The sequence below is a fragment of the Micromys minutus genome (genome assembly GCF_963924665.1).
Source record: "Micromys minutus genome assembly, chromosome: 23".
Taxonomy (NCBI): domain Eukaryota; kingdom Metazoa; phylum Chordata; class Mammalia; order Rodentia; family Muridae; genus Micromys; species Micromys minutus.
Window position 1 is genome coordinate 46,812,538 of NC_137958.1, and position 14,041 is coordinate 46,826,578.

General features: G+C 41.5%; 1 protein-coding gene across 4 annotated transcripts in view; it reads left to right on the forward strand.

Annotated features, from left to right (window-relative positions):
- ASB15 (ankyrin repeat and SOCS box containing 15) overlaps positions 1–11,415 on the forward strand; it is a 32,008-nt gene extending 20,593 nt beyond the window's left edge. For all 4 annotated transcript variants that reach the window (XM_080936384.1, XM_080936383.1, XM_080936382.1 and 1 more), the window contains 5 exons: positions 984–1,229; positions 2,679–2,850; positions 4,376–4,943; positions 5,685–5,838; positions 8,994–11,415. In XM_080936384.1, coding sequence (XP_080792510.1) covers positions 984–1,229; positions 2,679–2,850; positions 4,376–4,943; positions 5,685–5,838; positions 8,994–9,151 — 1,298 coding nt within the window. In that variant the 3' untranslated portion in view covers positions 9,152–11,415. The remainder of the gene's footprint in view (positions 1–983; positions 1,230–2,678; positions 2,851–4,375; positions 4,944–5,684; positions 5,839–8,993) is intronic.
- Positions 11,416–14,041: the final 2,626 nt, after the last annotated feature.

Below are 14,041 nucleotides of genomic sequence, written 5' to 3' on the forward strand. Positions count from 1 at the left end.
CTATATTAAACTAATAATGTGCCTTATAGATTTAATTATTTCTGATGTTTATTAGTTTAGACAGTCTTTACAGGTTATCTGTAAAGAATGAATCCTTGCCATTGGAATTATTATTTCTATGGAAGATACATTCTTCCAAAGAATTAAATAAGAAATGAAAATAGAAATTTTTAGAAATTACTTTAATTGAAGATTCCCTGCATATTCTTTTTTGTTTCTTCATGAAGAAAGGTTAATCATGCTAAGTGCACCTTCCAGAGAGAAGCATTGTAAAGGAAAGAGACCCATTACCATGAGATTTTCCCCACAAAATTTAAAAACCAGAAACAATAAAATCAAGCTCACCCCTCTTGGTAGTGACAGCAGCTAGGATAAGGTAGGGCACCTCAGAACCACAGCAGCAGGAGGGGAATCAGGAAGAGGCTTTTATTAGCATATAATAAAAAAGAGGAAACGAAATGCTTCACCTCCTTTTTCTGAGATAGGCCCTGCTCCTTACCTGTTCCTTGTCTGAAGGACTATTTGCTGATGGATTGTATCTTTGGTAGGGAGAAATACTTGTTTCAATGGGAAAGAAACCTGATAAATATGTATTTATGGGGGACCAGCATTCTAGAAAAAATACCAACACTAAGAATTTATTGTACTCATATTTTATACTGGGTACTATACTAAATGGTTAGCATACATTACTTAATTTGTACAACATACTCCCCTATTTTTGGAAAAGAGATTGAAGTTTGGAATGAGTGCACACAAAATTCTATCTTGGTGATGGCCATTTTTCATGACATTCTTACCCACTCCGAGTCCTGGAGACTCAAATTTGGGCACGAGAAAGCAAAAGCACATGGTAAACACAGCATCCTTTTATAGAAGAAATGGAATAGCCTCTACCTATTTTGATACTAGTTTAAATAAGTTAGTTCCCTCTAACATCCTCATGTTGATAAGGCAACTTCATGTTAATGTCCCCCTTCAAGCTATAAAACGGGGCTCCTACGACATGGTATCTGCACTGATTAAATACAACACCAGCCTTGACCAGCCCTGTGTCAAGAGGTGGTCAGCCATGCACGAAGCAGCTAAGCAAGGTCGCAAAGATATCATTACGCTGCTACTGAATCACCGAGGGAGCGTCCACCTGAGAGATGGATTTGGGGTCACGCCCTTAGGAGTCGCTGCTGAGTACGGGCACTGTGAAGTGTTAGAGCATCTAATTCACAAAGGTATGTGAAATGAGCTACTCTGTCCTGCTCGCAGACTCTTCACTTCCCTCTAAGACCCCCCACTGAACCCCTAGTCCACTACTTGACCAACAGATCTGCAAGACCAGCCCTGAGTGCTTTCTCTAGAGGCAGCCTACTTTCCACATAGATTTGGGAATGCCTTTATTGTCCTCTTTACTGAATTTCTCCTCTCTTCCACTTGCTGATGTCACAATCCCTTTTAACCGGGACAGAGAAGTTGAATTTATCTCTAAATCTTCTATCCCTTTCTTTCCCAAACCCAGCCGTTGCAAGGTACCAAAGTCTGTCTTACCTTTGTGTTGATGTCTGCCTTCTTGGTCAGGTCCTTCCCGTGTTTCCTGGACCAGTGAGATCATTTGCTAACTGCTCTCTGGATTTCTGTTCTTCCTGTCAGGGAATCTATACTGTACACTACAACCTAAGTTCCTCTCATTCAGGCGCAGCATCAGGAACGGGTTCTATCCATGTCACCACTGCAAGGGCTTTGATAATTAGGGTTATTTTTCTGCATAGCCCACTCCAAGCACAATGGAATACAGATGTTCTCCCTGTGCCATCCTTGAGATCCTTCTCTCATTTTGGATAATATCCAGTAAAGTCCAAAGTGAGCCTCTCGAGACTTCTCATAAATCATCTTTCCAACCTCTCCAACAGATGGAGTCGTTCCCGACCTCTCAGACATCAAACTCGTCATCTGTACAGCCAGGAAGAAACTCAGTTTCTAGCTGCTAGCTCCTGGTTCCACCCACTTTCTACAAGACCCTTGTCTCATAGCTGCCCAAGCCCCAGACTCCTCATCCCTAAGTCAACCACACAATCCCCCAAAGGATCTTGTATGGGTGGAAATTAGCAATTTTTGTGTTTCCCAATGTAACTTCACCAAATTATGACATAATCCCCGGTGAATAAGCTACATTACTTTACAGAGGGAGAAGCAGAGACGCATGAACTATCCCAGTTCATGAAGTCAGCAGCGGCAGGTCCATCATCAGAGATGGCTCTCTCCCCTGTGTGGTCTATAAAGCTGACACGGAAGCTGGCCGCACTGTATGCTCTCTAGTTACCCCTAGATTTATTCAAGCTCCTTTGGCCAGGCGTATTCAGCTTAGGGCCACACACACTATTTGCACCTACTATTTGTAGGTGTCCATAAATATTTTTGAATTGAAAAAAATGCTTCCTGTTATCATCAAATGTAAAGGTCTCACGATCATGTTTCTTAAAGCGCGACTGACTTGTTTTCATTCATGCTTTTGTGACTCCCTCTCCCCCGGAGGTTAGTGAAAGGAAGCATGTTGTCCCCTAGCGGCTATTGGAAGGCTAAGCTTCTATCAGGAAGGAAAAGCTGACAGACACTAACACGCTGCTGTAACTAACACGCCTTCTTAACACTGCTCAGCGTTTAAGCCACGTGCTTTACGCCGCCAGGTGGTGATGTGTTTGCTCTGGCGGATGATGGGGCCTCTGTGCTATTCGAGGCAGCAGGAGGTGGAAACCCTGACTGCATCTCCCTCTTGCTGAAATACGGAGGAAGCGGCAATGTGCCCAACAGAGCAGGGCATCTTCCCATACACCGGGCTGCCTATGAGGGACATTATCTGTAAGTAAGATTATTGAAGCGATCACGTTAAGTTAAAAAATAAAAACCACTAAGGTGTGTGTGTATAATACAATCTCTTGATATGTGATACTCCCAAATCTCGAAGGGAAATACCCACACAAAATAAAATAATATTTTAATTTCAAATAAATTAATTTTTTTTTAATTTTAGTGCTTGGGACTGATCCCATAGCTTTTCTTCTTTCGTTCTATACTCCTGACCATCACAGAATGAATTTATGATATTCTTTTAATAAAAAAGCATTCCTTGTAGAGGAATAAAGTTGGAGTTGAGAAATCTTCGCCAATTGTCATTTCTGTATTTAAAAAAAAAGTTCAACAAATGACTACAAAGTCTCTGGACATTGTGCCATTGACTGAGGATTAGAATTTGTAACAATATGGTGCTGTATTTTAGTTATCCTAGTCTTTGCAGGATGGAAATGACACTATAAGAGTGGATACATTGTTAAATAGAAAAGACTCCTTATAACCCAGACTGGGCAGAATTTTCAACCACAAAATATTACAAGCAATATGGTAACAGAAGCCTGGAATCACGACCTTAAACTCTCCACTAAAAGAAGATGGTTTTAAGAACTATGTCGCAGGTTCAGAAACTTCGAGATAGCTGCACTGTATTATTTCTGGTGGCCACACTGGCAAAGTTTAGGGACCGGTGGCTCATAATTGATGAGAAGAGACATGCTGTTAAAGTTTACCTGGATTTGCTCCCAGCGTTCATAAATTCACACATGATAGCTCTGAATTAGGCACAGGAGATCAAGTTATCCTTGGTTGTGGTTCTCCTGAGTGTCCACAAGGTTAGTGAAGTGTGAAATTCACAAGCATTCATCACATGTATTTGGAAACATGAGCTGGGGAACAGTTATTTTATTTGGATGGGTACGCGTTTGATGGAGTCCCGAAGATTCTGCATTTCACTAAGAGATCGTCGTGAGCCGTGTAGGAGCCAGGGTGTGCCCGGGCAGTACTAATAGGTGGCTTAAGAATCAGTGGGATCGAAAGAATAAGAATCGAGAGAGTAAAACTCCGCCCCTTCCTTTCTCGTGGACCGTGGGACCTTGGACAAGTCCGGTTCCTCCTTAAGCCTTTATGTTGTTCGCCTTTTGCAAGTCATTTGCCAAGATCGCGTGGTTTCTAGTGGTCAGGGTTATGCTTCTGTGCCTTGACTCTTGGGCAATTCTGCAACCACATCTGCCGATTTACAAACTTCATTGTCAAGAGGCAGAAGTGTGAGGAAAGCCCTGAGGACTCAAACCTAGAGCCAAACACGCAAGATCCAGGATGTTCCTTAGAACTTTTTTTGGATAGGAAAATTAATTTAAACTCAACTAAATCCTATTAAATTCAAGGTTAAACAAGTCTCACCAGGCTATGTAGAGGAAATATGGAAAACCAAACAAAGTCAATTCACCTGTCCAACGAGAAAGTTTGATTTAGTTATTTGATTTTCTTTATGCAATGGGGGTATTTAAGGAGTTTTTTTCCCCCTCTCCTCTAGTGCTCTCAAATATCTTATCCCTGTGACATCCAAACATGCAATTCAGAAAAGCGGCCTAACCCCAATTCACTCGGCAGCAGACGGACAAAATGCCCAGTGCCTTGAACTGCTCATTGCTAACGGTTTTGATGTCAACGCCCTGCTGGCCGACCACATTTCCCAGAGCTACGACGATCAGAGAAAGACCGCGTTGTATTTTGCCGTCTCTAATAATGACATCCACTGCACAGAGATCCTGCTGGCTGCAGGAGCAGACCCCAACTTGGATCCCCTCAACTGTCTCCTCGTGGCAGTGAGGGCCAACAGACATGCAATCGTCCGGCGGCTTCTCTCCCACGGGGCGAACGTCAATTGCTACTTTATGCACGTGAATGACACTCGCTTCCCCAGCGCCATTCAGTACGCCCTGACGGACGAGCCCATGCTGAGGCTCCTGCTGAACAATGGTTACCAAGTGGAGCTGTGTTTTGACTGCATGCACGGAGACATCTTTGGAAATTCATTTGTCTGGTCAGAGACAGAGGACGGACTGCCGGGATGGACATCTTGCATAATCAAAGATAATCCGGTGAGTTCCTTTCCTTCTTTGTTTTGGGTCAGTACTTCAGCTCAACTTTTCTCGGGAATCTTTACGTTTTGATTTAAAAAAAAAAACCCTTTGATTTATTCATGGACTGCGAAAGTTGATCAAGAGGATGTTGTTTAACTTTCAGTTATTTATAAATTATCCAAATGTCTCCCATTTGCTGATTTCTGGATACATATACTATTGTGGTCCAAATAGAATTGAAATGGCTTTAGTATTAATAACATTAAGTCTCCTTTTATAGCTGAATGCATAATCTGTTCTGGAGGGTATTTTATATGATACATAAAATACAGAATCTTCCAGTTTAACCCATAAAACATGACTCATTTAAGGATGTTGCAGCAAAGAAAACACATTTTAATTTATATGCTTCCCATTTTTTACTTCTTACTACTGTCGACAGATAAAGTTGTCTAGGAAACAAAGCTATTAATTTTCTTGCATTGGGAACAGATTGTCAAACAATTTTAAATGAAAGTATCCACCTGTGCCCACTTGGTGGAATATTGGGGCTAGAGAGAGAAAAACAAAAAACTTCTATGGTATGTTCACGATGATCCCGACAGAAAAATGAAAGTGCATTCAATACTATCAGTGCAAATCTTTTTCATTTTTCATCATAATCATGAATATTTTCTTTCCTGTAAGGAGACAAAAAGTAACTTTTCAGAGAAGAACTGATGATGTGCATGATATATTAACCATTGCCATTTTTCTCAGTTCTGTGAGTTTATCACGGTTCCGTGGATGAAGCACCTGGTGGGCAGCACTGTCCGAGTACTGATAGACTACATGGATTACGTCCCCCTGTGTGCAAAACTGAAGTCTGTACTAGAAGTCCAGAGAGAATGGCCCGAGATCCGCCAAATATTAGGTAAAGCAAATGTCCCTACTGTAAATCTGTACTTGCTTGTTGTGTGTAGGTGTTGCAGATGTGATTATGAGCATTTTTCTGTCCTTGGAGAAGCTTACAATTAGCAATGGCCACGCTAGTTTTGAGCATCCTTCTCACACAGAAATTGGTGTGGAAATGCCAATTCCTACAAAAACAAAACAAAAAACAAAAGAACGAATGAACCTGGAGCATCCACACATATCAGACAGCCAAGAAACTCAGTGCCTATCAGAACTGGGGCAGAAAAGTCCATGAGCCATCCTAGAGAGACTCCCAGTGGCCATACAGGACCATTCGAGTTCCAAAAACACGGTTGTTTTGATGAATAGCATTAATATGTCCAAAATGTCTAAATACATGATACCTTAAAACCTGGTCATTTCAAAGGGCTCATAGAAAAATCAAATTATCTTGAAATTTGTTTAAAAACATGTAAGCTGTTTTTCCTGCCTTGTTTCTATAAAACATGTCAGAAGTAACCCCTCCCCCAAAAAAATAGATGGATGGAAAATCTCTTCATGAAGTATCTTAAATAATGAATGAAAATGTATGTAGCTATCATTTTATAACTTGAATAAACAAGTGGGTGTGTTTGTTAGACCTTGGCTATTGCCAGGGTCAGACTATGGAGGTCCCAGAGAAGAGAAGATCATCTGCTCAGCAGATCCGTCTCTGGCGGCAGAGGAGAGGATGGGACACTGAGCTCACCATAGCAACACATTCCAACCATGGGGAACAGAAATGTGGGTTCTGTAATGAGTAAGTGGCATGATCAAATGGATAAAGAGGGCTGGAGAGGTGGCTCAGCAGTTAAGAGCACTGGCTGCTCTTCCAGAGGTCCTGAGTTCAAATCCCAGCAACCACATAGCTCACAACCATCTGTAGTTGGTTCCGATGCCCTCTTCTGATGTGTCTGAAGACAGCTACAGTGCACTTATATATAATATTCAGTAACTTTTTAACCCTCCAGCTAAAGGAAAGACCAAATTACATCTGATGCTGACTGCTGACCTACATATGCACACACTCATTCACTTAGCTGCCACACTCATGTGGCGCGCACACACACACACACACACACACACACACACACACACACACACCAAAAAGAAATGTAAGAAACTATTCCCTCCAATGATGAAAGTGATCACACTTTATTATATTTGATTTTAAACTTTAAATCATATTCCTTCACTAGCAGAACAAAAGCTTATGTCTGTAGTCCCAGCACTTGGAGGCCAAGGCAGGAAGCTCAGATTATGTTGTCAGTCCCATAGTTAGTGTGGGGATAGATCACTTAGATGATACTTCGGAAGCCGTGCTTGCTGCACAAGTGAGAAGCATGGTGGTTTGTGGGAGAAGGAGGAATGAAGGCCAGAACACTGCAACCATCTTCTGTGGCCGACAAAGTCCTATTTCCTAACCTATGAGGTGGGAGATGTTCGTTTACTTGGTACTTCCAATGCATGAATCTATGTGTGTATGTAGTTAGCCCCAGGTTTTAAATTTTCAAAAACAAAAGGTTTAGATGCTTTGTCTATTTCAAAACGAGAACACCACTAAAGTACAAATATATTAATTTCCCAAATTTGGGGTATAACCCCGAAGCTATGGGTTGAACCTTGTGTGTCTTACTCCAAGTGGCTTTGTCTGCAGTGGTCACTGTTATCTCTGCCGTAAGTAGAGCAGGTTTTTCTCGGAAATGAGAACTGTTAATCCATGTGTTGCTACTGTAAAGGAGTCTCTAGCTGTGGTGGATTTAGAAAGGTTCTGCTGGTAAGAGTGAAGTGAGGATGCCTTTCTGTGGTTTCAGTGTTTGTCTGGCTTGTCAGCTGTTTGCTGTGAGCCTGGTGAACCACTGGGTGTCAGGGTTCCCCCAGCTATAGGTGAGGTGGTTTGTCTGCTAAGGAACAAGATAAAATCGCAGTCTTATAGAACGTGGGAAGGTGCCTATTTTGGTCACAATCTTTTTGCCTCATGTTTGTAGAAAACAGCCTGGCTTATTTTTGAGATGGAGTTTTGTTATGCATCCCAGGCTAGTCCGAAACTGTATCCGAGGCTGACCTCAAACCTACGACCTTCCTGCCCTGCCCTACAAATCCTGGGATTCTGGTTCTGTGCCACCAAGGCTAACTTTGCTTTAATATCAAAAGAATGTAGTTTGGAACTCTGTAATCAAATATAACAAAATGTGGTCGCTTTCATCATTGAAGTAGATTGTCCCTAACGTTTCTTTTTGTTGTTCATGTGTGTGCGCCCTCATGAGTGTAGCAGTTCAAAAGAACATGTTTGTACACATGTAGACCCAAAGTGAACAACAGATGTCATTCCTCTGGGGGTTTCTGAGTAGGCAGGCTGGCTGGCCAGTGAGCTTCCAGTATCTACCTGTTTCTAGCAGTTTATACAAACTATTTAGCCTTCAGACAATCCTATGAAGTAGGTACTATTGTTATCCATCTTACATAAACAAGAATACTAATTATAGGGGTTAAGTCACTGTGCAAGGTCACTCACAGTAACACAGGTAGGTGTTAATCCCGGCTGACCGAGTCCAGCCAGAGACAGCGTTTACTTCTGTTCTGTGCTGCCCCTTCGCAGGTTCTCCTGTCGGTATAAAACTTCAGTGTTGTAATCCTAATATAGAGGAAGAATTTGAAAGATAGATTTACGTATCATCAGATACGTAAATTTTAGAATCTATGTGTTGCAGACACTGGAAACAGCTCTCAGATTGAATCGTGAATATTTTATAAAATTTTCTAGTAGAAAAGGGAAGGGATAAAAAAAGTATGTCCATCTAGTACTTAGTTCTAAGATAAGATAAAGGAGAAGTGTGTGACCATTTGCTATTTAACATCCAATCCATTTGTTGATCTAACAAACTGGACACTCGTCGGGAGCCAGACTTGCTCCCGACACAGATGCAGACAGAATCCCTGTCCTCATGGAGTTCAGATCATGAGACAAGGGCTGGAGCATATAACTGAAATGTGAATTGAGGTCAGAGAGGTCAGTCATCTGCTGCCGAAGTGCAGTATTTTCAGAGATACACTGAGCGCTACTGAGACACTCTGTAACTAACGTGAGAAGCCAATGAAACTTGAACTTTCTGCTCGTTTCCCCGTTTGTTTTAGAAAATCCCTGCTCGCTGAAGCATCTGTGCCGATTAAAAATTCGCCGAGCTATGGGGCTCCAACGACTCTGCCGGCCAGCCTCCATGGAGAAGCTTCCTCTCCCGGCAGCGATGCGGAGATACTTACTATTTAAGGAATACGATCTCTACGGACGATAGCGGAAGTTAATATAACTTTAAAATTATATTTTAATGTAATTTTTAAAGGTTTTTTTTAAATGTGATTCCCCTGGAAAAGTCACTGGGATCATTTTGTATTCTTAAGTGTATTTAACACCACTGAGGATTTCTGTAGCTGTGCCTTGTCCCAATGGGACGAGCACGCACACCCGTAAAGACTTTTAGGCTTCTGAGACAAGCAATAGGCTGTATTTGAGTTTCTATTGATTGTCCTCCGAGTCTTCAAATTCTCCCTATCAATGATTGAGAGTCTAGGCTTAAAAGGCAAACAGATTCTCACCCTCTCCCAAACACACTGCCAGGCTGCCTCCCTGTTATCAGAAGCCCTGCCCTGGAAGGGCTCATTTGATCAGGCACGTCCACCCTGTAACCCAGCCTCTCCTGAGCTCCTTGGCTCCGTTCCTAACAACTTCCTTGCTGCTAACAAGAAACAACTTTCTCTCCCCTTCCTGTTGATTCTTGGGCCATGTAACTCCATTTCCAGTTCTGTCCTTGGTTTGGATACTGACATCCTGCTGCTTTCCCTCTCAGCCTCCCTCCCCAACCTCTCTGCTCCTGCTTCTCTGGGCTGCTCTTCCTGCAGGAAGTCCTGCAGGCAGGAAATCTCCCTTCCTTTTCTGATAGGCTGTGTTCTCTGGGAAATTCCAGTGGCGGTGGTGATGCTTTTGCTGGAGAACCACAGAGTTTACAGCTGAAGGTCAGCCTTGGCTCCTACGCTTCACACCGGTTCCACATTGCCCTAACAAAGCTCTAAACACACAGCTATCTGCAGCTCAACGCGTCTTCAGATCCTTCCTTCACCAAACACTTGCCTCTTCCCTTCTGAGGTTCAATATTAGCACAGGCAGTTCTGTTTCCAGATGAAGACTACTTGGCATCAGTCTCGACCCCCGCCGCCCCCACTTTCTTATCCAGCGTGCCAACTCACCAGATGCCACTGGGGTTCTCTCTCACATCCACCGTTTCCTGCTCGTTCCCCCAGATTCCACTGTACATCTGACTGTATCCCTCCTCTTCTTGGGACAATACAATGCTGCCTATCCGGGTACCCTGGCCTTCCTTTCTCCCTGTCCTCTACAGAGTTCCCACACAGCATTTCAGAATGAACTTTCAGAGATTTTACTATAGCTCATTCCCTTGCTGAAAACCACGCTCATTACTTCAGGATTTAAGATCTCAAGTTCTCCCAGGACCCTCAAACTTTCACTCCCTGGTCCTCTGTAGCCTGTCTGCATATCCCCGCCCCCTTTCGGCAATGCCATTGTTACATATCTTCTACAGCATTTTCCAAGCTTCATGGTTTTGTAAGACCACGGGTTTTCATTGTATTAATAAAAATCAAGGTCCTCTTTTAAAAGGGTACCATTTATTATCACCAATTCAGTTTTAAGGAGGGTTTTACTCCTTGCAATGCTAGAAAACAAGATGGTGGTTAGCGCACTTGTTAAAATGGATTGACGTTAATTTTGCAGAGACTGCACAGGGCTGTTATCTCTTTGCTGACAAGCACAACTTCGCTGCGGTCCACAGGTATCTGAGTCTCTTTCCATTTCCTTCACCCTCTCTATCTGAAGCTTTCTTTCCTCTCCTTGCGCACTGATTACCTGACCCTTACACTGCAGATCCTGGCTCAGCGGCCGCTGCCTCTGGATGGAGGCCCCTGTGCAGAGCTGCTCATGTGGTATTGTACTGCTCTGTGTTACGTTAGACTGGAAGCTCCTTGAGGGCAGGATAGAGTCTGTTTCCTTTCCCAGTGTGTCCTCAAAGCCAATCACACGCCCTGGAATGTGAATGTCATACAAGAACCCGACTAAAATAATCAGTGACTAGGTAGTAATATGATAGGTTAGAGTTTCTGACTTGGTGTGTAAACCTAATAATGTACTTATTTAAATTGCTTATTCTTTCATTCTAATAGTGTCTTGTTTAACATTTATTTTATCGTAAGAGTAACATATTCTTGTGGCAGTAATATCTTACTAGTTTGTAAATTTTCTGAATTGCATTTACTTTTCATTATCTTTGAAAGAGAAATAAGTCTGGAAAGAAAAATATGTGATTAGGGTTATGGTTTCAATGTATCTCCTTGAGGACTTTTTCAATACAAATTATATGAAAATGTATTTAACTTGAACTGTGATGTTTCATGTACAATATGTTGTGATTCTTGTGTTGCTTTCTTTATTGTGCTTAATGTCATTGTTTATAAATGTTGCTCTCAATAAATGAGAAATAGAAACGAGGCTGTAAGTCTGCCGTCTGATACTTCAGATCTGAAATGCACTTGGGGTAAATAAGTACAAGAACTACTTGGATATGAAATGTTAATTGGACACACGTGAGAAGGTTTTGTAAAGTTATTGCCTGGACTTCTTGAAAGGACAAGATTTATCTTAAGACTTGGAAATGGTACTGTATCTGAAGCCCGTTTACAGACTTTTCCTGTTACAGGACTCTTGGTATTAGAGCATAGATGGAAATAGGGATGGGCCCTGTCTAACTAGAACTGTCCGTCTCCTGTGCCAGTTGCTCCCCAGTCAGGCTAACTCTGTAGAAGCCAAACTCTCTACAGTGGGGCCAATGTCTCCATGTGCACTGATAAGGCGGTGTGGATGCCCTCTCCCCTGCTGCCAAGCTGCTGTGGCTGTTTTCAGCTCTTGTTTAGTGTCATTCAGAGTCTCTGAGAGGGAAAGAGTGAAGAAGACTTGGGAGCCCAGTGGGTGTGGGTTCATGTTTTTTATAGGCTTCAGTCAGTTCATACTTTGATTTCTAGTTAAACAGATTCAGCACCAGCAATGACACCACGTTCTTCTTAAAGAATATGGTTTAGTAATTTAAGTTGGTTTCAGGAGATATTTCCTGGCAAAAGAAAGACAATACAGACAGATGAGGAAACAATTACTTAGATATGCACCACACCCTTCAATGAAGACTTCAAAAAAATCAATACATGCATCAGACAAATGAAAAATAAAAGAGATTCATGACACAGAGAAAATACTTTATCTTTTTAATTGTCATTGACCTTTTATTACACATTCCTATCCAAATCTGGGTTTTTAGGTCCCATTATTCTGGGTATATATCTGCCTTCCAAATCATAAATCATTTAGAATATGTAAAAATTATATCTGCTTCAATTTACTCATTAAAAATGAACATTACACATAAATACATACATATATACATACAATACATGTATGGTGTATGAGTATTTAAGGTAACATTTCTGAATATATACATATACATCATATTCATATACATACATACATATACGTATATATATACATATATACACATTCTAATATATCATACCATTGCATTGGTTAAAGTTTTATTTCTGTGATAAATCATCATGACCAAAAGCAACCTGGCGAGGACATGGCTTACTGTATCTTTAAGCTTATAACCCATCATCCAGGGAAGTAGGGGCAGGAACTCAAGGCAGAAACCTAAGGCAGAAGCCCCGGGGTACTGCTTAGTGGCTCCCTATGGGTTGCTTAGCTTTCGAACTTATGTCATCCAGGGTCTCTTGCCAATGGGTAGCCACGCCCACATGGGGCTGGGCCCTCCCACATCAATTTATAGTCAAGTAAAAGACTGACTGACTTGCTTATAAGCTAATCTTACGGAGACATTTGGTCAGTTGAGAGCTCCTCTTTCCAAATGCCTTTAGTCTATGTCAAGTTTACATAACAAAAACAAATTAGCCATTTCCTTAAGTGGACTAAGTAAAGAAGAGAAAGACAGAAATCACAGGATCTCACTTAAATGCAGAATTGAGAAAAGGCAAGCAGAAGCAGAAAGTAGTAAGTACCTGAAATTGGTAGCTAAGAAAAGGGACCAGGGTCCATTAAGTAATATCAATTAGACATGAATAACTTTAAAACGTTGTTCAACTTGGTGGCTGTCATTAATATCAATGCTTTAATGTTTGTTTTAGCCACTTTTTACATCTCTCATTTATATAATTATGTAATTTATATATTTCTATAATATATAGAATTATGTATTTATATAATCTTATATGATTTATGTGAGATATATATGTGTGTATATATATTTCTTTTTTATAATGGAATATTTGAAAGTAGGTAACTTAAGGAAGAAATGGTTTGTTTTAGCTTATGGTTTGACTTGAGAGAGCTCCAGTCATTGTGGTAGATGAGGCACAGTCATAAGAGCATGAGGTTGTTTTCTCATATCTGTTTGAAGGACGAAATCAGTGAATGTTGACAGTTGGTTGGTACTCACCTGGCTTTCTTTTGGCTTGATTATTTAGTCTAGATCCCTATCCCATGGGATAGGTTCACAAACTTTACGGTGGGTCTTTTCTTCTACATTAACTTTTTCTAGAAATACTTTCACAGACAAGCCCAGAAGTGTATCTTCTAAGTGATTCCAAATTTGTATAAGTTGACAGTGAAGGTTAGGCATCACAGTGCAAACCTACTGTGGTGGTTTGAATATGCTTGGCCCATGGGAAGTGGCACTGTTAGAGGGTGTGGTCATGTTAGAATAGGTGTGGACTGGTTGGAAGAAGTATTTCACTTTGTAGGTGGGCTTTGAGGTCTCATGCTATGCCCAATGCAGAAAAGGCTCTCCTCCTGGCTGCCTTTGGATCAAGATGTAGAACTCTAGGTTCCTCCAGCATCATGTCTGCCTGTAGACTGCCATGCCTCCGGCTGTGATGATAATGGGCTAAACCACTGAGACAGTAAGCCAGCCCTGATTAAAAGTTTGCCTTTATAAGAGTTGCCTTGGTCGTGTCTCTTTACATCAATACGAACTTAACAAAGACAATTGCCACAGAACTTTGCATCTTGTTCTGTCAAAATATGAAAAAAGGGGGTGTCTCACCTGCACACT